At 39.8% G+C, this 26674-nt stretch overlaps 1 protein-coding gene across 10 annotated transcripts in view; it reads right to left on the bottom strand.

Moving 5' to 3' along the window:
* The window catches only part of BABAM2 (BRISC and BRCA1 A complex member 2), a 463266-nt gene that overhangs the window by 199318 nt on the left and 237274 nt on the right, over window positions 1–26674 (bottom strand). For all 10 annotated transcript variants that reach the window (XR_003122373.1, XR_003122371.1, XR_003122372.1 and 7 more), the window contains one exon: window positions 10222–10331. Coding sequence is in view for 7 of the 10 variants with exons in the window: in XM_025405839.1 (XP_025261624.1) it covers window positions 10222–10331 (110 nt within the window). In the remaining 3 variants the exon portion in view is untranslated. The remainder of the gene's footprint in view (window positions 1–10221; window positions 10332–26674) is intronic.

Genomic DNA, 26674 nt, shown 5'->3' with positions numbered 1-26674 from the left:
AGGAAAAGTAATAAACTCTGTTTATTACAAGGAAAAGTAATAAACTCTGTTTTTAAGCAAGAGAATGATAGATCAGATCTGTGTTTTCAGACAACCACTGTCTGTAATGTGGCAACTAGACTAAAGTGGGGAAAAAGGAGATGCAAGGAGACCAGTTACTATTCCTGCTGAGAGATGTCAGTAGCTCAGATAAGTCATTGCAAAGGATAAAAGTTTAATATAAAGCCACAAGAACTAAAGGAAAACAGGAAAGTGTTTCAACAGCTACACAGCTAGAATATCTCTAGGATGTCACTCAGAGCACATCTGTAATCCCAGTCAATACTTGTAGAAAACTGGAATAATCAAGACACAATACAGAAAGACATCTAGCAATATGGCTAACTGTTGCAGGACTCTAGAGTCCTCCTGCAACAAAACACTAAGAGGTGTTGAATAATTTTTTTATTTTTATTTTTATTTTTATTTTTTTGAGACCGAGTCTCGGTCTGTCACCAGGTTGGAGTGCAGTGGTGCAATCCAGTCCACTGCAACCTCCGCCTCCCAGGTTCAAGAGATTCTTCTGCCTCAGCCTCCCAAGTAGCTGGGACTAGAGGCGTGTGCCACCATGCCCAGCTAATCTTTGCATTTTTAGTAGAGGCAGGGTTTCACCATGTTGGCCAGGAAGGTCTCCATCTCTTTTTTTTTCTTTTTCTTTTCTTTTTTTTTTCTTTGAGATGGAGTTTCACTTTTGTCACCCAGGCTGGAGTGCAATGGCGCATTCTCAAATCACTGCAACCTCCACCTCTCAGGTTCAAGCGATTCTCCTGCCTCAGCCTCCCAGCTAGTGATCCCCCACCTCGGCCTCCCAAAGTGCTGGAATTACAGACATAAGCCATCGCGCCCAGTTGAATAAAAATTTTTAAACATAGTTACACTTCCTCCAAATTAAGAATAATTCCTATAGTACCTATCCCAGGTCCTACTACCTATGGCTCAGGTATCTGGGGCACATGGCCCACAGCAGGCTGTGAGTGTGCTGGGCACTGAGGCTTCTCAGAGAGTGTAAGATCATATGCAGTTTTCCTGCATGGTCTGTCCTGTAAAGAGGCATAAAGGCTGTTGTATCAAGGAAGTGAGAGGGATCAAGCTCTGTTTTATTAAGATTAATCTAGCAAAGAATAAGATACCTAGAGGCTTGAAACAGACCGAGGCAAGGGTGAGGAGATGAACATGAGAGATGACGTACAAGCAGAATGAACTGGCAATTGATTAGATATGGGAAGCAATACCAAGAGGTCAAAAATAGGATGCCTGGGTGTTATGGCTAGGGTCATTAGAAAGAGGGTAAAGCCATTAATAAAAATAAAGAATATGGGAGAAGTGTAGATTTGGGGGATGGGAAGACAGGAAATGTTAGATGATAATTCACACTTTAAATATTAGATATGAAGATATAGTGACTATTCTAGTATGAGACAAGATGGAAGACATTAAAAATGCAGAACTGAACTGTAGAATATAGATTGTTAAACGAGGTTTAGGAATTGGCTACAGGGGAAGGTGTGTTACTCTCCAAACTATATTTAAACTTTTTACGCATATATATTTTTCTGGGGTGAAGTCTATGGCTCTCATTAGATCTTCAAAGAGGTCTGTGTCAATCTGCTATTCCTTTAAACATACTGTGTCAACTTTGGTTATTTTTAATCTCTGGTGTTGTACAGTTTCCTTATGATACGTCTAGGTGTCAATTTCTTTTTATTTGGCCTGTTTGAGATTCACTGGACTTTCTCAATCTGAGGGTTGATATCTTCCAACAGTTCTGGGACATCCTGGGGGCATTTTCCCTTCTACTTTCTGATTTCTTTGCTCAACGTTTTTGTTAACTAGCACTTTGCATCTCAGACCTTCCACTGAGGAATGTTTTCCTACTTGTGAATAAATATAAATGAACAGCAACTGCATAAAACAGTAATGATCGGTGTGAAGAGCTTTGCTGTTAAGAGATAGTGTTAAACTGGAAATCATGAATTTCTCATCTTCACGGCAGAAAAAAATTCTGCACGAAACCCTTGAGATGTTTTGCAGAAAGGTGCTAGGCCTGATTTTTTAAATTAAGATATAGTATATCTTATAGCTTTAGACTAATTATTGTGCTGTAGAGAGGAGTATAGCATTTAAGAGAAATAAGGCACAGAACTTCCCCAAGACTCAAAATAAATTTAAGACAGAACTTAAGGGTCAAACAAGTTTAAGAAACATGTACCAGTGAGATTTGAGTTATCACAGATTTATATACATCGTCTTTCTAAATGTGTATTTTCTGCCTAAAAAGGAAGCTAGATAAAAACACTGAGATATCACTAACTTAAGTGGCTAGGGAGGTGGGAGTTCTACACCAGAATGTTTCCAAAAATATGATATTTTGGGGCTGATTGATTTTCTCCCCCAACTAAATTCTGTTCTCGTTCTTTTTTGTAATATTTCAAAGCAAAGGCTGAGCTCTTGATCTTTTGGGAGGCACAGGCAAGACAAAAGGCCAAACTCACTAATGAAAACTTGCTGAACTTACTTTTCAGAATTCCACTCTAAGTCACGAAGAACCCTTTTGGCCCTCCTCCCAGACTAGTAAAACGAACATCTCAAGTCCCTAGAGGATAAGACAGCTCTCTCTACCAAAATCAAATACACATCTTCTCCTGAGAGCTGGCTGCCTTAGCATACTCAGGACCGTCTATTTATCAAAGGAGTAAAGAAAAAACTCTCCAGGAGCACAATATTTATTATAGGATTATCTCACTGACTCAAGAAAACAGGCGTAAGGTTAAATTAAACCATGTTTACTATTACGTTCTATTACTTAAATCCTAACACATGAGATCTGGAAGGTCTCTTTTCTGAGATGACTGATACAGATTTTTTTTTAAGGCAAGAATTTTTTTCTTTAAAATGTGTATCTGTTAGTTATACAAGTTTTCTAATTGCTCTAAAAATCTTTTAAGCATCTAAAATGAAAATGTTCCATTCTGTTGAGCTATCAAATTTGGTGGTAAATAAAATCACATATACCAATATATTGAACTTGCTTACTGCTTTTAAAAAATGTATTTGATCCAATTTGTCTGAATTTAATATCCTTACTCAGCCATAATTTTAAGTAGTATTATTTTAATTTTCAGTTCGCCAAGTTTCCCTTTATCCCAGCCCTTGTAGATCCCAGGCTATCCAAATATTCCAAGAGAACATGTGTGCTGCCAGGCACGCTGTGGGGTAAAGGCAGGGGAGGGGAGCTGGAGATGCCAACAGGGCTATATGAGGTCACACAGGTCACAGGAGATCAAAGTCATATTCCACCTCCAGGATTCAGCTGATAAACCACTCTTATGAAATAGGGCTCCACCTCTCAGAAACATGAACAAGTGACCATAAAGGAAGCTATCCTCCTGGCTAGCCACAAGGTACAACAACAAGAAATGACTGTGAAAACCCACTGTCTTAACATGCACATAGTGTCACAGCTTTCTGCCTCTCCAGCCAGACCTGTCAATGGAGACTGTGGTTGCACTTGGGCAGGGGCCTGGCTAGGGCCAGCTTGGCCAGAGATGGGCTGTGGCTCATCAGCCCTCAACTGATGGAAAAGAGACCCAGGCCTTAAAGAGTTTAGAGGCCAGGGAGGCAATACGACAAAGGAGGCACAAACACAGAGGGAAAAAGTGTGGTGCCATTGTGGAGGCAGGCAGTGGTGGTCAGGAAAAGTTCCATGGAGGAGGCGGTGACTGAGAAGATCTAAGAACATGAGCAGGACTTTAACAGACCCTGCGGGGGAGGTAAATAAATTCAATGTTCTGGTCTAAGGAGTAGCCTGAGCAAGGTATGGAAGTGAAAAAAACACAAGGTGTGTTCAGGAAATCACAAAATTCTCAGTTTGGCTGGACAACAGGATACACGTAGAGTCCAGCCTAGAGTGGAAAAGCGAGCAGGACTGTATCGCAGACGCTGAATGCCAGATGGAGAGTTGTGCATTTACTTCGCTTGGCAACAGAGAGGCATTGAAGCTTCTCAGCAAGGACGTTACAGGACTAGAATTTATTTCAGAAGGACAGTGACAGTTCTGCACGGAAAAACTGAAATTGGAAGAAACTAGAAGAGTCCGTCAGGACCCATGGCAACTGAAAGACTGAACTAGGTAATGACAGTAGGAATAATAATACTCAGAGACATTGTGGAGAGTGGTTTGTAGTCCAAAACAACTGGCTGGCTAACGGGCAGGAGGTATGTTCAATGCCTTTAAGATGTACCACCTGGGCACCAAGAAGACATGAGTGTCATGAATAAAAATAGGCTGTAAAGAAGAAACATTACCTTATTGGGGGAATGATGAGTTTAGTTTCAGGGCCTTTGAATTTGAGGTGTCAACTGAACATACAGATAGACATGTCTATCTAGTGGTTAGAGAAACAGATCTGTAAGCAGGGAGAAAAGCTGAGATTAGAAATGGGGATCTGGGTGTCATCCACAAACAGGCAATGTCACGAAAGTATCTAGAGATGTTATCACAGGAAGCGCAATTTAGCATAATTTAATGGGTTGAAAAAAGGAAGTAGAAGCAGTGAAGGAGACAAGGAAGGATCTAAAAACTCCAACTTACAGAAGAAAAAAGCTATATTATAAAACATATGATAGGCATACTATCATGAGGATCAGATGGAATGGTAAAGTGAAAAGCAGTTTGAATATTTTAAAGTACTAAACAAATACATATCTGTTATTGTTACAGTACTGAATATTTAATCTCTAGAAAAGCCAGGCTTTCCATAATCTTCCAAAGCTCCTTCTCCACCAAGTCAAATGGAAATGTGATCTCCCACTCTCTTGACCTCTTATAGGACTTAATAAGTATTTTCTCAAGGAGCACTAACTAAGCATCAACCATGGGCCAAGCACAGCAGCAGGGTCTTTCTCATCTACCTCCTGACTTGGAGTAGATGAAACGGAAACTTAGATTTATTCCTCTTCACAGAAGATGAAATGAAGCTCAAAAACGTTAACTTAAGCCAAGATTGCCAGCCAGTAAGTGAAGGAACAGGGGGGCTTCTGATGCCATGTATTAATATGCCTTTTCTATTAAACCACAAGTCGCACCTTGCCGTATTTGTTCTTATCCCATTACTATAAGGAAATTCACGGGATGAACCACATTTCATGTATGCTGACAGCCTCTGAAGCACCTAGCAAAGGGCCTCACACGTGGTCGATTCTCATTGGGTTTCTGTTGCCTGAAAGAACAAACATGCATATTGCAGGTACACCGGCCTCAATAACAGTGAGCGTTTGTGGGCTGGGAAGTTTTGAGTACTCATTTCCAAGGCAGATGTAACTTAACAAAAAGTTCTAAAAACAAATTCTGTACTTGTGAAAGATGCCACCTGGTCTGCCTCAGGGCTGAAGTCCTCTTTTTATGCACCGAGTGGGAACAGCACAGGGAATGAGGAAGCTGGTTGTCTTTAAACCACTCCCACAAAGTGGCTCAAGCCAAGAAAAGGGCCCATACCTTTTGGGGAAGAGTGCTATGCAGATTCTTATGCCCATTTCACCTTTGGTTTCACTACTACAACTGCCAACAGTCTGGGGAAGAGGGAAAGGTAGAGCGTGCTTCGCGCCAGCTCTGATGATGTAACCTTAAAACTCACAGTTTTTTTGCCAGGGGAAAAAAAAGCAACTGGTTGAGAAACTGTTTTTTCCCCTTTTCTAATATTCAACTAAAATCTAATTTGCATCACTGACTACTAGCTTTTTTTTTTTTTTTTTACATAGCTCACCACTGACTTTTTTCTTTTTTAAATTAACAGAACTTACTCATGTCTAATTCAACTGATTGGTTTTGGTTCCTTGGAAAACAAATGTATAGAGCCAGAAGTATGTTTATTTCATAAATGTCCCTTGTGCAAGAACACAAAGTTCTTCTCAGAAGCATTTACTCTGCAAGCCATAGAAATGCGCAGTGGAAGACCGGTAAACAATATGCCTCTAAGCATCGTTAAGGGCATGCAGCCATGTGCGGCAGGGCTGCCAGAGACGCCAAACAACTATTCCAGGACCCTGGGCAAACAGATTCAGAAGTGGGATCACATTTCAGAGCTTCATCAAATTAGAATACATTTCGGAGTCTTCTACCAACGAATCTAACAGATGTTCCCTTTTGTCAGGTTTGTCTAATTTGTAGTCTTTTTAGGGTACAACAAATCAATATTTTTTCCTACATATGATGACAAGACCCAAAAGTAGTCTTTTTCTTTTCCAATTGCTGGGAGTAGTTAACGTGAGTATAATATCTTTGCCTACTGCATGGACAAGCTGGGACAGAGGAACAGTCAGACTGGAATAGGGTTCCCCCCAGGTCCACGATATTTCTCTATGCCCATGGAGGAGACGGTGGGAATGCAAGCCTTCTCTTGGTAATTTTTACCCAGTGTGGATGGGACTATTGGTCTCCCCTGAGCCTCTCCCTGTCGAATGTACTGCATGGGGCTTGGGACTTCCTAGAAAGAGCCATAGCAGAAGCCAAAAGGAGTACAAGCCTCAGCTGGGGCAAGAGTTTGACATTGGCTTTGGGCAGGTCCACATGGGATGCTTTTCCTATGACTCTTGAAAGAACTCTCCAAGTCTGAGTCTATAATCAATGCTTGGATAGCTAAGAGTTGACAAGATAGTATATAACACAGAACACAAATGAGAGCTTAGCACAGTCAGTTCTCAAAACCTATCCCATGACTATGGCCCTCTTGAAATGGCATTATGTCTGTTCTATGCTCTGAACTCTGGAAGAATTAATCAAAAGTATTAATAACTTTAGCAAATATCTAAGCCCTTATAGAAGTCATACCCCAAGTTTATTTCTTTTATGTTAATCTTTCTCTAAAACCTCATTTTGAAAACTTCTACTTAAAGATATAAGAATGTGGCCGGGCGCGGTGGCTCACGCCTATAATCCCAGCACTTTGGGAGGCCAAGGCTGGCGGATCACGAGGTCAGAAGATAGAGACCATCCTGGCTAACATGGTGAAACTCCGTCTCTACTAAAAATACAAAAAATTAGCCAGGCATGGTGGCAGGTGCCTGTAGTCCCAGCTGCTCGGGAGGCTGAGGCAGGAGAATGGCGTGAACCGGGAGGTGGAGCTTGCAGTGAGCTGAGATCGCGCCACTGCACTCCAGCCTGGGCAACAGAGCAAGACTCCGTCTCAAAAAAAAAAAAAAAAAAGAAAAAAAGATATAAGAATGTTTGGTAGTTTGTTTTGGTATTATAAACGTAGTTCTACCAAGTGAACTTGTATCAAGCAGGAAAAAAGTACAAGACCTTTCAGTGAGGCATTTTCCAATATTTTGGTGAGAACTACTTATTCACCTAGAAGACTGCCAATTAGGCAACTGATAACTGTGTATTGCATTTATGCAAGGCATTAAAGAAAAGACTTGTCCTGTAGCTTGAAATTCAGCAAAAGATTTTAAATAATCTGTATCACCAATTAAAGCTATGATGGGTAGATTATAATATAAATATAGATTATAAGATTAATATAAATTCAGTGTTACAAAGAGCTCTGGGGAAGGCTAGACTAATTGTCCTCAGGGGAAATGGCTGGTAGAGATGGCATTTGAATAAGGCCTTAGAAAGGGTATAGTATTTCAACAGGAAGAGGGGGTTAGAGAAGGGCCTTGGACATGGAAGGAGCAGCTTTAGCAAAGGTACAGAGGCAAGAGAGTGCTGGCAACGTAAGAAAACTTCAAGTGCTCAGGTCTGGCTGAAGGACACAGTATATGAGGGGAAGTAACCGAAAAATGATCTAAAAGGGTATGCTGTGGAGAGTTCTTAACATAAAAAAGAAGAAGGAAAAAAAAAAGGAGGAAGGACATGAGAAAGCTGGACTTTGGAGACAGGAAAAATGACTTTTAAAATATACCTTTCCCTAATCATTTCCCACACATTTTAGATTTTTAGAGTGAGAATACTTTATTAGCAAGTTTATTTGCAAATTAGGTGTAGTAACTTCCAAGAAAAACAACCTAGCTGCTGGAACAAATGTTTTTCTGAGCTGGCAAACTATTGCCTGCAACTTAACTAATATATTCATATTGCCCACATCTTGCAATTGTTTCATTAACTCTTTTCTCATCACCAAAGCACCTTTGTAATTTAACTCATTAGTTACACAATGAGTGGCTACGCTAGAACTGGTACTTGCTCCCTTATTTACCCATCCTCTCTTTTTCTGCCCCAGCTTATCCCTGCTAAACACTCACTCGTTCTTCTCCTATGAACTATATCAATAATAATAACATTCATGGCTATTACTTGCTGAGTGTTTGCTATAGTGCCAGGCCCTGTGATTAATGCTTTATAAACAGTATTAATATAATCCTGAAAACAACACTACGAAATAGGTATTATTATGTCTATTTTATGACTGAGGAAACAAGCTCAGAGAAGTTATATTTTGTGCCAGCTGGTGAGCGGCAGGAACCAGGTTTAAACCCGATCTGCTTGACTCAGAGCCCGTGCCTTATGCCACATCATTCTACTGCCTCTGGTATCCACTGATCGCTTACTAATATGGGTCAGTATTTTCAATTAAAAAAATAATAAAAGACTCTTTGGGGCCAGGCACTGTGGCTCATGCCTGTAATCCTAGCACTTTGGGGTGACGAAGCGGGCGGATCACCTGAGGTCAGGAGTTCAAGACCAGCTTGGCCAACATGGTGAAACTCTGTCTCTACTGAAAATACAAAAAATTAGCTGGACGTGGTGGCTTGTGCCTGTAGTCCCAGCTACTCGGGAGGCTGAAATCCGAGAATCACTTGAATCCAGAAGGTGGAGGTTGCAGTGAGCTGAGACTGCACCACTGCACTCCAGCCTGGATGACAGAGTGAGACTCTGTCTCGAAACAAACAAACAAACAAAACAAAACAAAAAAACCATTCTTTGGGAGGCCGAGGCAGGAGAACCACTTGAACCCAGGAGTTTGAGACTAGCCTGGGCAATATAGCGAGACCTGGTCTCTACAAAAATAAAAAAATTAGGCATGCATGGTGGCGCCTGGAGTCTTAGCCACTTGGGAGGCTGAGGTAGGAGGATCACTTGAGCCCAGGAGGCTGAGGCTGGTCATAAGCATGCCAATACACTCCAGCCTGGGTACAGAGTGAGACGCTGTCTCAAAACAAAAATTAAACATTCATTGAGTGCCTGCTACTGTAAAATCCTGTTCTAAGTGCTGTGTCAGATATATTTTAAAAAAAGAGAATGCCTATAGATTATTGATGTTCATAAGCTCCCATATTTGAGTATAAACAGCTGTGTCATATTGGTTTTTAAGATGATGTGTCCATGATTTATAAATTAGAGCAACTAAGGTGGGAAGGTGTAAAAATGGCTCAGTATTTTTACTAAGAATGCTAGATAGTGACCACATCTACTCACAGACAGAAATCAGTCAACTATGACTAAATGACTCACAGAGAAGTTTAATAATACATTTCAATCAGAGTCTGTAAAAACTCTCTCTGCTGATGAAGAATCTGTCCTGTCAGAAGTTCCCAACCAAATCTGCTTATAATCCATTTTCAATGAACCGCAGCTTCCTTTGAAGTAGAATAAGCTACTAAAGCATTTCACCCACAATACGCACACTATGAATCCAGGCCTTACAAAATTCATTACTGATGAATAATGTTACTTGGTTAGAACACAAATGCGATATCAAACTACTTCTGCCATGTAGCCTGAATGTTGTGTAAAATTATACACAGTTACTTCGATGCAGCAAAATAAAACATGTTATCTTTTTAAGCTACCTATTTTTAATATGAGCTTTACTAACTTCTGAGTCAGTTTTTGCTAAATATTTTAAAGATGTTTAGCAGCCCACTGTGGGCTACAACTATTCGAACTCCAGGGAACATCTGGAAGGAGTCCCAATTTTGGACTCAGTCTGCCTATTCTTTTCTCTCTACAAAGGTACAGTATTCATGTTACCAAATGCACAATAACACTTGCCAAAAGGGTGTAGCAGCAAGTACTAACTGCATTTACTCTGCAATTGAAACTCTTAATATGATGAATTTTTTAAGGAAACAAAAGTCAATGAAGAGAAATAAATGTAAGAGTTCAAGAGTGGCAAAAGAAAGAATGAGACATATTGGTTAGCAAGAAGTAGCACCGGGCTACCTAATGTTAATGACACTTACTGCTCAATTCGAGGTGACAAGTACAGCTTGGGGTACACCTGGGTGGCTTCAGTGTCCTCAAAACTAACAGAGAGGAGGGCCACATCTTCTCCAGGGTCTTCATTTACATCCTTAAACAAGAAGTAAAAACACAACATCAGCACCTGTTCTCCTAACATCTTATTAGTGACAAGCTCACAGTCCACTGGCATTGAAGCCATGACTGTGAGTTACCCTTATTCCACTTTAGCTTAGCTGCTTAGCACATCCTTTCCACACACCTACCCACTCCTCTAGAGGGATGGATTTTAAACTTTCTGAGCAAAGCCCACCACAGCAAAGCGAAAGACCTCCACCTATCTCACTTGTTCCCACATTCGGGGGTAAGGGGCAGGTAGTGAACCCGGTGGTAACAAAGAATTCAGCAAAAATATAATTAAGTTGCAGTAAACATATTACTATAAACATAATTTATATCCTAAAACATCAAAAAAATTAAAAATCCAGTAATTTTCTTACACCTACCTTGACAGTATGTTGTAAGTTATTTAAATAGCAAAAATTCCCAGGAAACATATCACCATGAAGAGTGTCACCATACAAGCAAATGACAAGGGGGTTAGGTACACATCTACTTTGGCAAAATAATAATGGATGATTCACATGCGAACCACAAGACATACATATTTAAAAGTCTAGTTATAAGAACACTATAAGACAAAACATTGTTGATCCAAGTATGTACCAATAAACATCGTGAGGTTAACCAAATAACACACAATAAGCTAAACTGATAATGATAAAACTAAACTTACTGTAATTTATAATTAAAAAGCAAGAATAGCAGGAACTGAATATTATAACCAACTCAGGCCAATGCTGATGATACACTGATGAAGTGTCCTGAATCAAAATTGTGGAATTTACAACTATGTGCACGTGCTTTATGATTATTGCCAAGCACCAGGTGTCTGCCAGGCTTCTGAATAAAATACTGAATTAAAATAAATCTCGTAGCACACATTGATTTTAATTTGTGAATACCAAATTTTAATAACTCTTAATTTATTTTTGGTTGGTAGTGGCTCCAAGTCAAATATATAAATTTTAAACACTTAATTACTAAACACTTAATATTTGTTAAACACTTAACATCTTTCACTCATAGAGACTGGTAAGAATGGACCTATATTTCTGGATCAGTTCATAGGTCCTCAGGAGGTTTCAGCAGCCACACCAGCAGCAAGAGAGGGAGGGGTCACACCTAGACTTTAAGACTCACTACTCATGAGCTTGCCATTGTATCTTCAACCTCAGATACAATGTCTTTTGTCCGTCAGGCCACCCTTTCTTTTCTTTCATCCTGGGAAGTTGGCCATCACTCATCCTACTCAACTCCAGAACCTTCAGTCTCCTTGCTCTGCATTCTCTTGTGCCTATAAGATGGATGAGTGTGACATGTATACACAGGGACAAGAACCACAGGTCTCTCCCATCCTAAAAAAGAAACATTTTTAAAGGAAAGGAAAGAATCTTGCTGAACTCTACAGAGTTCCTTGGATTCTCTCTCCTCTCTCTCCTCCCCTTCACAGACTGCTTGGAAGAGTTATCTACCCACTCTCTATTCCCTTCCCTTCCACTTATCCCTTAGCCCACAACAATAGCCTACTACTGACCCACAAGTTCAATGAAGACCGTTCCCACCAAGGGTAACCACTAAATGCACCAAATGCTTCTCTGTCCTTTTCTTACTTGATGTGTAAACAATATTTGACATGGGTAACCACTTGCCTCTCCAAACTCTCTTTTCTTGCTGTTCTTTTCCTATCTCTTTGGCCACTTCCCTTTCCATTTTCTTTCTTTTTAAAAAAACTTTAGATTACAAAATTTAGGCTTGTCTTACCAAGTCAAACCATACAGAAGTTTATAAAGAAAAAGCTCTTCCACTCCTCCCTTGCCCCCCATTTTTCAAAGTAACCAATATTAACCAATGTGTAGGTAGCTTCAAACTACTTTCTTTATGCTCATAAAAACATGTACATGACACATTTGCTCTTTAACCTCTTTAATAACAGCTCTTTAACCTCCTGTTTTGTTTTCCCTAATGGAATCATACCGCTCCACCAACTGCTTTTTAAATAGCCACATAATATTTCATGGCATGGATTTATTTTTTATTAAACCATTTCCTTAGCAACAAACTCCAGGTTGTTCACAATTCTTGGCCACTTGATAGTGCTGCAATAAATATTCTTTTGTGTGTGTATGTGTGTGTCAGTGTGTGTACATGTGTGTGTGCACATCTGTTAGTAGTGGGACTTGTATTTTTAAATAGAGAACTAAAACTGAGCTTGTTGGGTCAAACATTATGAACATTTTACATTTCTAAAGAATTTGATAGATTATTTTCTAAAACTTTTGCAACAGGCTGGGCGCGGTGGCTCATGCCTGTAATCCCAGCACTTTGGGAGGCCGAGGTGGGTGGAGTACCTGAGGTCAGGAGTTCGAGACCAGCCTGGCCAACATGGTAAACCCTGTCTCTACTAAAAACACAAAAATTAGCCAGGTGTGGTGGTGCATGCCTGTAATCCCAGCTACTCGGCAGGCTGAGGCAGGAGAATTGCTTGAGCCTGGGAGGCAGCTGCAGTGAGCCAAGATGGTGCCACTGCACTCCAGCCTGGCTGAGTGAGACTCTGTCTCAAAAAAAAAATAAATACATACAAATTAAAAAATTTTTAAAAATTGCAACAATTCACATTTGGACCTGTGAGTTTGTATAAGACTGCTTCCCCTCATCCTGAATCACTGGATAACATTGGCTGTTACCACTGTTTTTAACATCTGGAAAACGGTATCTCCACTTAGATTCAATGAATGAGGCTGAGCAACTTTTTACTTATTTATTGATCATCTACATTTCTTTTGTAAATTTCCTAGTCAAATCCATTATCCATCTTGCTTTCAGGTTCTTAGTCTTTGTTGTTGTTGTTCATTGGATTTCTTAACCTTTTTCTGTCACATGTGCTAAAACTATTTTCTCTTTTTGAGTTTTTACTTCATTTGAGGGCTCTTCTGCCATCACAGAAAATTTAGATTTTTGCAGAGTTAAATCTGGTCAATAACTCTGAGGTTCTGTAACTACTTTTCTAGTTTTTAATCTTATATTGTTATAATTTTAGTTTTACATTGTAGATTTACAATACCTCTGGAATATATTTTTAGGTGGCATGATATAAGAAGTATAGTTTTGTTTTGTCCTGTTCTGTTTCTAATTGGGTGAGGAGGGGGATGAGTGGGTAAGAGCAGGATCTTAGCACAGTATCTGGCATACGGAAACCACTCAATGTTAGCTGAATGAATAAATCAGTGAACAAATGAATGTTCATCCCTAACTTTTATTCTCTACATCTAGAGATTTTTCAGGAACCTACTTTACAAATTTTTTTGTCACCAATGATGCCTAGAAACTAAATGCTGGCTCCCTGCTCCTGGCCTTGTTAATACACCAAGTCCTCCAGAACTAGTGACTAAAAAAAGGAGAGCCCAGGTCAGAAGTCTGAGCTTTCTGATCACTTCTTGCTCTTTTATAGATGATAGAGTATTCAACTTTGAACTTTCCTTTCTGTAAAATGAGAATGAAAATTGTAAAAAATACAGCCAGGCACGGTGGCTCACGCCTGTAATCCCAGCACTTTGGGAGGCCGAGGCAGGTGGATCACGAGGTCAGGAGATCGAGACCATCCTGACTAACACGGTGAAACCCCGTCTCTACTAAAAATACAAAAAATTAGCCAGGCATGGTGGCGTGTGCCTGTAGTCCTAGCTACTTGGGAGACTGAGGCAGGAGAATGGCATGAACCCGGGAGGCGGAGCTTGCAGTGAGCCGAGATCGTGCCACTGCACTCCGGCCTGTGTGATAGAGCAAGACTCCATCTCAAAAAAAAAAAAAAAAGAAAAAGAAAATTGTAAAAAATACTTAAGGTCTGCAACAAACAGAAACTACTCAATTGTATAATATGACTTTAAAACTCATCAAACATCTAAAACTAAGGCTAAAGCTGAGCTTGAAGACATTCATAGGAACGAATTCATTTTATGATCTAAGTGTAGAAGTAGCCCTATGTGAGTCAGATTGGTCAAAAAAGACAATTAAAAGAGAAATAACATTTACTTTCAGAAAACTTTCCCCAATAACTAAGATTTCTTATGTAAGGTCAAGGCTAGAGGCTATGATCACGAATCACATAACCTTGCAAAAAACACACTGCAAAGAACCAGGGGCCACCAAAATCCTTTTTAATTGGGGGCTTTATTCCATATGCCTACGGATAATTTATAATTATTTCCCTTTCTGACTTTTAAACTTTCGATTTCACTACTATTTCAATAAAGAGCGGAAATGCTTAGAGACAATCTTCCAAACAAACAGAATGACCCTGGTTTATATAATCAACATTTATCATCTGGCATCCTGAAAAAAGTACATAAAACATGAGTCTGAATATGAAACTAGTTATTTCCAGGAGTTCGTTTTATATGTTTTATTCCTGTTGGTATGGCACATGAGATTTCCCTGAAATGGTATTTGATTCCTAATGGATATCTAAGTTTGAATTTGAGTGCTTAAACAAGCCCATAGAATTCCAAAAATACAAATCCACACAGTGCTGTTTCCAGTTTCTGCAACTCTAACAAGCATGTACATGTGTTCCCTCCCATCTGGGAAATTAGAAAAGAAGCTCCTGTACCATGGTTCTGAGAGGCTAACATTACGGATGATTACTGTAACCACTAATGGCAGCATTTGGAAAACAGGGGGTGGTTACAGCAAAGTAGGGGACATTTAAAAACGTACAAGTATACATTTTCAGGGCTCTCTATCTGCACCATTTGAAACTGCAAAAGGCTTAAAATGGGAGGAAAGATACCGAATTTGATAAAGCTAAAGAAGAATATTGTCTCCCACCTTTATAAAAGTCTGCCAGGCACTGACACACATACAGTGAAGCAATAATGGCCATGATACTCTGGTGAGATGTAACAGTGGGTCTGGCTCAGCACCTGATTAAAGCCAAAAGTTCCTATGGCGTATAATGAATATTCACTATAGGTGAGCTCCTGGCAGGCTGGGAGATTTTCCTGTTCATTCTTGCACCCCTAGTGTCTGGAACATAGTACATACAGAGTAACTGGTGGAAAAAAACAGAATTAATGCAGAGATAACTAAAAGAATGAGTAAATGAATGAAATAAACCACCGAACTAGCTTTTCTAAACAGAGGAATATTTGGGTTCCAGGATGGATGTTATAAATGATGGAATTAAGTGGAAAATGCTCTCAATAGGAAAGATTCTCAGTATTTATTTCTTTAATTCCTTAAGTCTATGCTTACTAAAGATTTTATTTAAAAAAAAACAAAACCAAAAAAAACCCAACTCAAGTCCGAACTATGTATCGCCAAGGATACACCCATTAATAAGAGAAAATACTTCTGGTCAGATCATAATGGTTCATTTATATAACTATTCTCAATTGGGGCTCTTTGCAAATATCAAAAGAGTGTAGAAAACAACAACAATTAGCCTTGGAAATGAAAGTAAACCAAGTACAATTTATCATTATGCTCTACTCCTTTGATATGCTAATTATCCCAAGTAACGATAGCAGTCATTAAACAAGTCCCTATATGTTGAGAACATTAGTGTCAATATAGGTACAAACTACCAATTAACTAATTGCTGAAAGACATTAGCTGAACCAGAAATACTGCAAATCCCAGGTCACGTAACAGGACAGTAAAAAAGTCATTGTATTTCTCAATTCAAAAAGGCTAAAGTTATAACTGTTACTAGCAAAACCACTCAGGAGGTATAAATGGCTATACAGAAGCTATTACACAGTATGTCAAAAATCAAGTAAGTGCTTCTGTGTTTATCTGTTTATTGGCCTTGAACTCCTGGGCTCAAGTGATCCTTCTGCCTCAGCCTCCCAAGTAGCTGAGACTACAGGCATGAACTACCACACCCACCTAAGTAAGCACCATTTTAAAATGGTATTAAACTAGACTCAGAATTAAGTGTAATTCCTCAAGCAACAAAAAACTAGGTCTAGGTAACTACTTCATCACACAAAAGTTATGAGTTTTGTCGCCTACTCTGTCACCCAGGCTGGAGTGCAGTGGTGGGATCTCAGCTCACTGCAAGCTCCACCTCCCAGGTTCATGCCATTCTCCTGCCCCAGCCTCCCGAGTAGCTGGGACTACAGGTGCCCACCACCAGGCCCAACTAATTTTTTTCTATTTTTATTAGAGACGGGGGTTTCACCGTGTTAGCCAGGATGGTCTCGATCTCCTGACCTCGTGATCTACCCGCCTCGGCCTCCGAAAGTGCTGGGATTACAGACATGAGCCACTGCACCCGGTCAAGTTATCAGTTTTTGACAAACTATATGCAATTTGCAAAACAGAATCTTATTTTAAAACATACACAGTGAGGTTAATATTTTAGAGGCTCTGATATTCATCAAATTATATAAATTTAGATATTTTAAATGACGTTTTTTCAAGTGGGAGAGAATAAAACTCTCCTAGGGTACTACCATTCATTCAAGCATTTAACAAAATAAATAAAACATATAGTATGTTACAAATGTTACAGAGAAAAATTAAAGCAGGGAAAGAACATAAGGAATGAGGAGGAAATGAAAGTTTAAAAGGGTGTTCAAAGCTGGCTTTATGGAGAATCAGCAGTGGCCTTTCATTACTTCACAGAGACTGAAGATAAAAAGTGCTCTTGACTTGCTACATTATATATCAGCATATGCGGCCCCAGTCAAAATTTGAATTTGGGTTCTACTGGCATAAAGACATCACAATGGGTTACGATAGGAATATGGCAGGAATGAAATAAAATCGAAGCAGAAGAGATAGTTAAGAAGAAGGAAAGTGATATATGTAAGACCTTGATCCCTCTGCTGAGAGGTCTCTGTCTCATAATGATACTGGTCATTTCAGTAATTAGGTTATTTCCTCTTCATAAATAGACTGGGAAATGTACACATGCCAGGGAAAGCAGTATAGTCAGAAAGCAAAACAAATCCAAAAGTAAGGGAATACAGTTGAGCCAAACAGATGAGGAAGAGCAATAAATGGGTCCCCTGTGGCTAAACCTGGGGCTTTATTCCATGAAGAAGGTGTTGCAGCACTGGATTGGGGGTTCCAAAAGCCTAGTTACAGCCTATCTCCATCAAATACTGAGTTCTTGGTTAAAAATTATCTTGATATTTTGATATCCCTTATGAAGGCAGCATTTAGTAGAGTTACTTCTGATTTGGTTCCTCCAAATGAAAATGGGAGTAAAAATATTCTCCTCATCTAGTCCAGATAAAATGGGCCACTCTTTATACATTAGCAGAACCTGACTAACATCTTTGCATTTGCCATTCCCCTTCTTAAAAAGCTTTCTCTCCTTCTTTTCTTAATTGGTGTGGCTTTCAGTTTAACTCTGATTGTAAATTCACTTGGTCCATTGAGATTCCTTTCAATTACAATCTGATCTATGTCCTCCCTCAGTAGTTTTCCCCATGTTGCTTCATGAATTTCTCATGCTGTTTCAGCAATACATTTTTTATATTCCAAATAGATTGTGAATTTCTCGAGGGCAGGGTAGAGATCTCCTTCTTCCTACTAGGCCCAGTAATATCAGCTAACATTTATTCCATGTTTACTCAATAGTCATTGGCTTCCAGCTGTATATGCATTATCTCTAATCTTCGTAACAACTGTGTAAGGTAGAAACTATTATTTTCACTTACAGATGAAGAAACTGAGGCTCAGAGTTCACTTGCTGATGAAGAAACTGAGGCTCAGAGAGATTAAATGATGAAGATGAGTTTTGAACCTATGTATGCTGACTCAGACCCTAGACTCTTAATCCTTATACTATATTCTCTAGCATGCTATTGGGCACAAAGAAGAGACTCAGCACCAGTGCTCCAAGAAATGTATAAAAAACTTGGAAACCCATATGCAGGAAAGATTTACTATACATTTACTTTTTCTACATTTAGTTTCTAAATAGTATGTCCCAAAGATCATGAGCAACTTAAGGAACCATTTCTTCTTCCCTTATTATCCAAGAATAAACGATCTTGTCTGCACCAGGCACATAGTGGATATTCAAAATAGGTTAAAAGTATATGCTTTATATGTTTATAATGTCTGCTTTTAGAAAGTACAGAGCAAGAGATTAAAATTAACAAATGTATAAAGACTAAAGGCTATAGAAGTCACTGTGCCAAATTAAATGCATTCACCTGACATCTTTACACAGACTCAGTTAATTAAGGAAGGAGAATGGCTTCTCTGAGGACATCAGTGAGGACCATGGCATTCTAAGGTGGTAATATCAACCTTCCTGCAATAATGTACAGTTAGGGCCATTCTATGATTAACTAACTATATTCAGTGAAAATAAGAAGCACTGATTGTCAGGTCAGGAAAGGATAACTGCAATGTTCTTGAAATAGCTATTTCTTACAGGGTGAGCCCAGGACACCAGGACAGAGCTGCTACCACCTGCCCATGTCTTCCAAAAGTGACATCTTGAGCTCATTACTACTAGATATCATGATACAGAACAGGGTAAGTTTTTTAAAAAAAATTCTATCCTGCTTATTATTTTCGTTAACAAAGATGATTTGACTGCTCTTATTTATGCAGGAATATGCTTGTGAAGCTGTACTTATCCTTACTATATTGGTTATAGCTACTGTTTATAAAGCTAAATTGAAACACACGTCATACAAACAAACTTTAGGGAGGAAAATCCTGGCTCTTTTAAAATAATGATGATCAATATTTTGTTGGTCAAATACTGTCCCGTCAGTTATTATACCCAAAAGACACAGCCTTGAGAATCACCAGCTTTTGAATAGTCACAACATTAATCTAAAAGGTGTGTGAAATGGAGCCCCTACTCTGGAGGCCAGAGAGGTTGGGTGAGGGGAAGCCTTTGTAGTATAGCCAGGGTGCTCACTGGAAGCAAATGATGCTTCCTAGCTTCTGCCAACTTCTCTACTCATAAAAGTTTTTAGAGAAAGAATCTGGAGTGTGGAGTTTCCCCTACCGCCCTAAGTGTGCTCTTAATGAGTTTGATACGCCTCCTCTGGGCTTACTTAAAGTATCAGTTTTTGCCAAGAAATTCCTAAGCAAAAAGAATAAAGCTGGAGGCATCACACTACCTGACTTCAAACTATACTGCAAGGCTACAGTAACCAAAACAGCATAGTACTGGTCCCAAAACAGACATATAAACCAATGGAGCAGAACAGAGACCTCTGAAATAACACCACACATCTACAACCATTTGATCTTCAACAAACCTGACAAAAACACGTAATGGAGAAAGGATCTCCTATTCAGTATGGTGCTGGGAAAACAGGCTAGCCATACGCATAAAACTGAAACTGGACCCCTTCCTTACACCTTATACAAAAATTAACTCAAGATGGATTAACAACTGAAATGTAAAACCCAAAACCATAAAAACCCTAGAAGAAAACCTAGACAATACCATTCAGGACATATGGGTGAAGGCTTCATGACAAAAATGCAAAAGCAATTGCAACAAGAGCCAAAATTGACAAATGGGATCTAATTAAACTAAAGAGCTTCTCTACACAGCAAAAGAAAGTGTCATCAGAGTGAACTGGTAACCTACAGAATGGGAGAAAATTTTTGAAATCTGCCTATCTGACAAAGGGCTAACATCCAGAATTTACAAGGAACTTAAACATATTTACAAGAAAAAAACAAACAACCCTATCAAAAAGTGGGCAAAGGATATGAACAGACACTTCTCAAAAGAAGGCATTTATGTGGCCAACAAACATATGAAAAAGAGCTCAATATCACTGGTCATCAAAGAAATGCAAATCAAAAACCACAATGAGTTACCACCTCATGCCAGTCAGAATGGCAATTATTAAGAAGTTAGGAAACAACAGATGCTGGTGAGGTTGTGGAGAAATAGGAATGCTTTACACTGTTGGTGGGAATGTAAATTAGTTCAACCATTGTGGAAGACAGCATGGCAATTCCTCAAGGAGCCGGAACCAGAGATACCATTTGACCCAGTAATCCCATTACTGGGTATATACCCAAAGGAATACATATCATTCTACTATAAAGACACATGCAAATGTAGGTTTATTGCAGTACTGTTTACAATTTTTGCAACTGTTTTACAAATCATATTGAACTACATCTTTGAGTTTCTCTGAGTTGTGACGTTATGCATTCCTACTGATAAAAACCTTGTGCCAGACTTTAATCCAAGAGCCCAACAAAACAAGTTCAAACAACACTGAGTTTTTATTTAAGCACATATGAAACAGACATTAATACCATTTACCACATCCTTAATACGTCTCCATAACTTAAAGAAAAGGTAGAAGAGGTATTCACCTAAATCGTTTAGATGGCTCTTTTAATGGATAGAAAGATTTAAAGTGGCAGTTGATATAGTGGACATCTGTGATATTGCTTGCCTGACACCCTCTCCTCTCTCAGGAAGCTCCTCTCTCTTCTAGGCCCCACCCTCAGGCCCCAATTCATAGAGCCCCTCAAAGAGCTGCCTGTCCTAATCCCTGGGAACAGCTGATGGGTCTAGGTAAAGGCTGGTCCTTTCTTCAAGATTTGTGACTAAATGTAGGTCAGTCTCTGTAGATGCAGAAGAAATGGTGAGCTGCCATATTTCCCATATATAGAAGAAACCAGGCTGTGGTGGGAGAGAATAAAGCCAACCTGCTGGGAGAAGTGCGGTCAAGAGAGGACAGAGTCCAGGCAGCGTCCACACCCTTAGTTCCTGTGGGTCTTGGTACAGTTGTGTCCCTGCTCTTACTGTGGTGTGACTATTCAATCTGCTCCTAGCTTTGGAAAGCTAATAAATTGCACTATATGCCTAAGCTGGTTTGAAGTGGTTTTCCTTCACTTATAACCAGCATTTTCTCTGGTAAATTATTAAACGAACACAGATGATATCACGGCAAATCAAAATCTACAGAATTAAGTGCTAAAAAGGGCTCTCATCTGTGGGTTATTTGAATACTTACTATACACTATGGAATGCTGGGCCTTCATCAGAACCTCAAAGGGCTCTGAGGACACAGATAAGCTGCATGCCTCCTCACGTGCCAGAGGAAAGCTTTGCTGGAGCAATCTGCCTGCAGCACCAGGCTCTGGCTATAGCTAGGCTAGTTCTCTGGATTTGCTGCCTCTCATCTTGGTGAACTTAAAATAACACCGTAACACATCCTGGGCCTTAGAACACCTTGCACTCACTGCTCCTCTTCAATCGATGAAGGAAAAGGTATCAGAGGTGCCAATGCTAGAGGCAGAACACCCATAGTAGTATGCCATTTGAATACATGAAATATTTTGCAAGTTTATCATGCAACTTAACAACTACACAAATATGATGATCTTCTAGCTACAGACAAAATTTTTGTCAAAGAGATTACATGCTTTCATTTTTTTCCATATGACATGCTAAATGTGGGCATTTGGAGAAGCAAAAGGTTTACACAGCTTTTGCAAATGTATGTGGAAGTGCCCAGCAAGATCCAGGCATGAGGAAGGTGCTCAATAAGTTAGTTTCACTTCCCTTATTTCGTTCAGATTCTTGGTCTGATATCCTTTTCAAAACTATGCTATTCTTCCTGCTATTAAAGCTACACCCTGTTCTCTCCTCTCCAGGTTGCTTTGAATTCTGGAGTTTAGAGATTCTTCCCAGGTGGTTCTGTGGGTGAAGACAGAAGGGAAAGCCACTCTAGAAGCTAATAACACCTTTGTTCCCACCCACCCAGCCAGCAGGTCACTTGGCTCAGATTGTCTGTGCCCATGGCAACTAAGCAATTGGTTATTTCCAAGTTATTTCAGATACCTGGCACCACATGCTCATTAACTGGAGACCATCACAAACCACAAGCGGTAGAGAATGGAGCCCACTAGAGACTCTCCCTGTGACGTGATCAGAGGTCTTTTGATTTGCATATTGTTATCTGTAGAACCTAAAGGGCAGCTTAGAGTTGAAAAAGAGAGGCCTGGAGCCATATCCCTCTGGAACTGTCTATGGGAAGGCCCTGTATAGAAAAGGAGCTCTGAGAACCAGTGTAAATATCATATCTTTCTCCCAGCCTCAAAAGCCCTCCTCCATCTACAGTAGCCTGACATTTAAGCTCCTCCAAGGTGTCTTCCTCATTTCTTTCTTTCTTTTTTTTTTTTTTGAGACGGAGTTTCACTCTTGTCACCCAGGCTGGAGTGCAATGGTGTGATCTCGGCTCACTGCAACCTCTGCCTCCCAAGTTCAAGCGATTCTCCTGCCTCAGCCTCCCAAGTAGCTGGGATTACAGGCATGCACCACCACGCCCAGCTTATTTTTGTATTTTTAGTAGAGACAGGGTTTTTCCATGTTGGTCAGGCTGGTCTCAAACTCTTGACCTCAGGTGATCCGCCTGCCTCGGCCTCCCAAAGTGCTGGGATTACAGTCAACAGCCACCATGCCCAGCCTCCCAATTTCATTTTTCTACCACCCTGTTGATACGCCGTAACTACTGCAGGTTCCCATACTCCATGTCATCACTCCACCAGGTCTCTGCTCTGCCACTCAATCCTGGATGCCTTCTCCCAGGTCTACATCCCCCAACCCCAAATCTCCAAATTGGACCTACTCTTTTTTTTTTTTTCAATTTATCTATTTATTATTTTTATTTTTTATTTTTTTGAGATGAATCTTGCTGTGTCCGCCAGGCTGGAGTGCAGTGGCACGATCTCGGCTCACTGCAAGTTCCGCCTCCCGGGTTCACGCCATTCTCCTGCCTCAGCCTCCCAAGTAGCTGGGACTATAGGCGCCCACCACCACACCCAGCTAATTTTTTGTATTTTTAGTAGAGATGGGATTCCACCGTGTTAGCCAGGATGGTCTCAATCTCCTGACCTCGTGATCCACCTGCCTTGGCCTCCCAAAGTGCTCGGATTACTGTGGACCTACTCTTTTAAGTTCAATTTAGAAGTCAAGACTTCCTTGATCCTACCAGCTCATATAATGGTCTCTCCTTTAAAATCCTACAGGTTTTTAGGTACACCCAAATATGACAGTATTTGATTGGTTTGTGTGTGTGTGTGTTTTAAAGTTATTTACATAAGTGTTATCATTTATCTGATTGGGTTCCTTAAGAGCAATGACTGTGTTTCATTCATTTTTGTATACAAAATGAATTAATACATTCATTTTGTATTTGTTTCATATTTTGTATTCAGTGTCTAGTATGGTGCTTACCACAAAAATAGGCTCCCAATAAATATCTGATAAACAAATGTATGAATGTATCTAATAAACAATGTATATGAGTGACCACATATGTTTGCCAGTAAATTACTGGCCAGTAAATTACTGTTTCAAAACTGGGTTTCAAAAGCAGACTTCCTTAGTAGACACAACAGAAATCTATTGAAATTATTAAATTGACTTTCCAATGTAAATCAGTTGGTATAAGTTTGGGCAGAATAGGCCATTTCTCCCCAGGTTTAGATCATGCCCTGGAATAGGAGAAACTTTGGATCTGTACACTTAACTGAATGATCAAACCCTAGAGTGCAGAAAAACAACAGCAATCTTTTTGCCATGTCTAACCATAATCTGGCCTCCTAAAACTAAAGCTAATAAACTTCTAAACAACACATTATACAGTGTTCACTGAGTCAACATTCATGATTTGCCAACCATGTGTAAGGCAAGCACAATAAAGACAAACAAAAGGATTGTAAGAATCAGTCTCATCCCTCAAAGAGGTTAACATAAACACATGAAGATGAGAGAAGTTTCTTCCTTCTTCTTCAATAGGAGATTCTAAAAGGTAATACATGATTAATTATCAAGAGCCCTATAAGGAAAGGATGAAGAACTCCTCAGTTGTTTCTATGTATCGCGAAAGAATTCATTAGACTCTTTTCTGACATTATGCTTTTAAAAGAAAAGAGATAAAGAAAGCCAGAGAGTATCCTGAGACTTTGCTAGAGTCGCTTATCAGCTGAAGGAGTTTTAGGACTGAGACAATGGGGTTTTCTAAATATACAATCATGTCATCTGCAAACAGAGGTAACTTGACTTCCTCTCTTCCTGTTTGAATACCCTTTATTTCTTTCTCTTGCCTGACTGCCCTGGCCAGAACTTCCATTACTATGTTGAATAGAAGTGGTGAGAGAGTGCATCCTTGTCTTGTGCCAGTTTTCAAAGGGAATGCTTCCAGCTTCTGCCCATTCAGTGTGATATTGGCTGTGGGTTTATCATAAATAGCTCTTATTATTTTGAAATACATTCCATCAATACCCAGTTTATTGCATGCAAAAATCACAAGCATTCCTATACACCAATAGTAAGCGAACAGAGAGTCAAATCATGAGTGAACTCCCATTCACAACTGCTACAAAGAGAACAAAATACCTAAGAATACAACTTACAAGGGATGTGAAGGATCTCTTCAAGGAGAACTATAAACCACTGCTCAAGGAAATAAGGGAGGGCACAAACAAATGGAAAAACACTCCATGCTCATGGATAGGAAGAATCAATATTGTAAAACTGGCCCTACTGCCCAAAGTAATTTATAGATTCAATGATATTCCCATCAAGCTACAATTGACTTTCTTCACAAAATTCGAAAAAACTACTTTAAAAATTTCATATGGAACCAAAAAAGAGCCTGTATAGCCAAGACAATCCCAAGCAAAAGGAACAAAGCTGGAGGCATCATGCTATCTGACTTCAAATGACATGACAAGGCTACAGTAACCAAAACAGCATGGTACTGGTACCAAAATAGATATATAGACCAATGGAACAGAATAGAGGTCTCAGAAATAACACCACACATCTACAACCATCTGATCTTTGACAAACCTGACAAAAACAAGCAATTGGGAAAAGATTCCCTATTGCATGGTGTTGGGAAAACTGGCTATCCTTATGCAGAAAACTGAAACTGGACCCTTCCTTACACCTTATACAAAAATTAACTCAAGATGCATTAAAGATTTAAATGTAAGATCTAAAACCATAAAAACCCTAGAAGAAACCCTGGGCAATACCATCCAGGACGCAGGCACGGGCAAAGACTTCATGACTAAAGCGCCAAAAGCAATTGCACCAAAAGACAAATTTGACAAATGGGATCTAATTAAACTAAAGAGCTTCTGCACAGCAGAAGAAACTACCATCAGAGTGAACAGACAAACTACATAATGGGAGAAAATGTTTGCAATCTACTCATCTGACAAAGGGCTAATATCCAGAATCTGCAAGGAACTCAAGCAAATTTACAAGAAAAAAACAAACAACCCCATCAAAAAGTGGGCAAAGGATATGAACAGACACTTTTCAAAAGAAGACATTTATGTGGCCAACAAACATGAAAAAAGCTCATCATCACTGGTCATTAGAGAAATGCAAATCAAAACCACAATAAGATACCACCTCATGCCAGTTAGAATGGCAATCATTAAAAAGTCAGGAAACAACAGATGCTGGCAAGGAGGTGGAGAAAACATGAACACTTTTACACTGTTGGTGGGAGTGTAAATTAGTTCAACCATTGTGGAAGACAGCGTGGTGATTCCTCAAGGATCTAGAACTAGAAATACCATATGACCCAACCATCCCATTACTGGGTATATACCCAAAGGATTATAAATCATGCTGCTATAAAGACACATGCACACATATGTTTATTGCAGCACTATACACAATAGCAAAGACTTGGAGCCAACCCAAATGCCCATCAATGATAGACTGGATACAGAAAATGTGGCACATATACACCACGGAATACTATCCAGTCATAAAAAAGGATGATTTCATGTCCTTTGCAGGGACATGGATGATACTGGAAACCAACATTCTCAGCAAACTAACATGCAAACAGAAAACCAAACACCACATCTTCTCACTCATAAGTGGGAGTTGAACAATGACAACACATGGACACAAGAAGGGGAACATCACACACCAGAGCCTGTCGGGGGTAGGGGGCTGGGGGAGGGATGGGATTAGGAGAAATACCTAATGTAGATGACAGGTTGATTGGTACAGCAAACCAGTATGGCACATGCATACCTATGTAACAAACCTGCACATTCTGCACATGAACCCCAGAACTGAAAGAGGAAGGAAGGAAGGAAGGAAGGAAGGAAGGAAGGAAGGAAGGGAGGGAGGGAGGGAGGGAGGGAGGGAGGGAGGGAGGAAGGAAGGAAGGAAGGAAGGAAGGAAGGAAGGAAGGAAGGAAGGAAGGAAGGAAGGAAGGGGTATCCCAAGAAAAAGTATGAACATCTTCTAGAAGTGGTAAAAGGTGAGGAAAGCAGCTCTGGCTTTCCCAGCCTGCATAATGTTAAATAGTAAGCTACGGATGTGTTTCAGTGGAG

This window comes from Theropithecus gelada, chromosome 13 (assembly GCF_003255815.1).
Source record: "Theropithecus gelada isolate Dixy chromosome 13, Tgel_1.0, whole genome shotgun sequence".
NCBI lineage: Eukaryota > Metazoa > Chordata > Mammalia > Primates > Cercopithecidae > Theropithecus > Theropithecus gelada.
The sequence above is the reverse complement of the archived record's forward strand: the minus strand, read 5'-3'. Positions and strand labels throughout refer to the sequence as shown.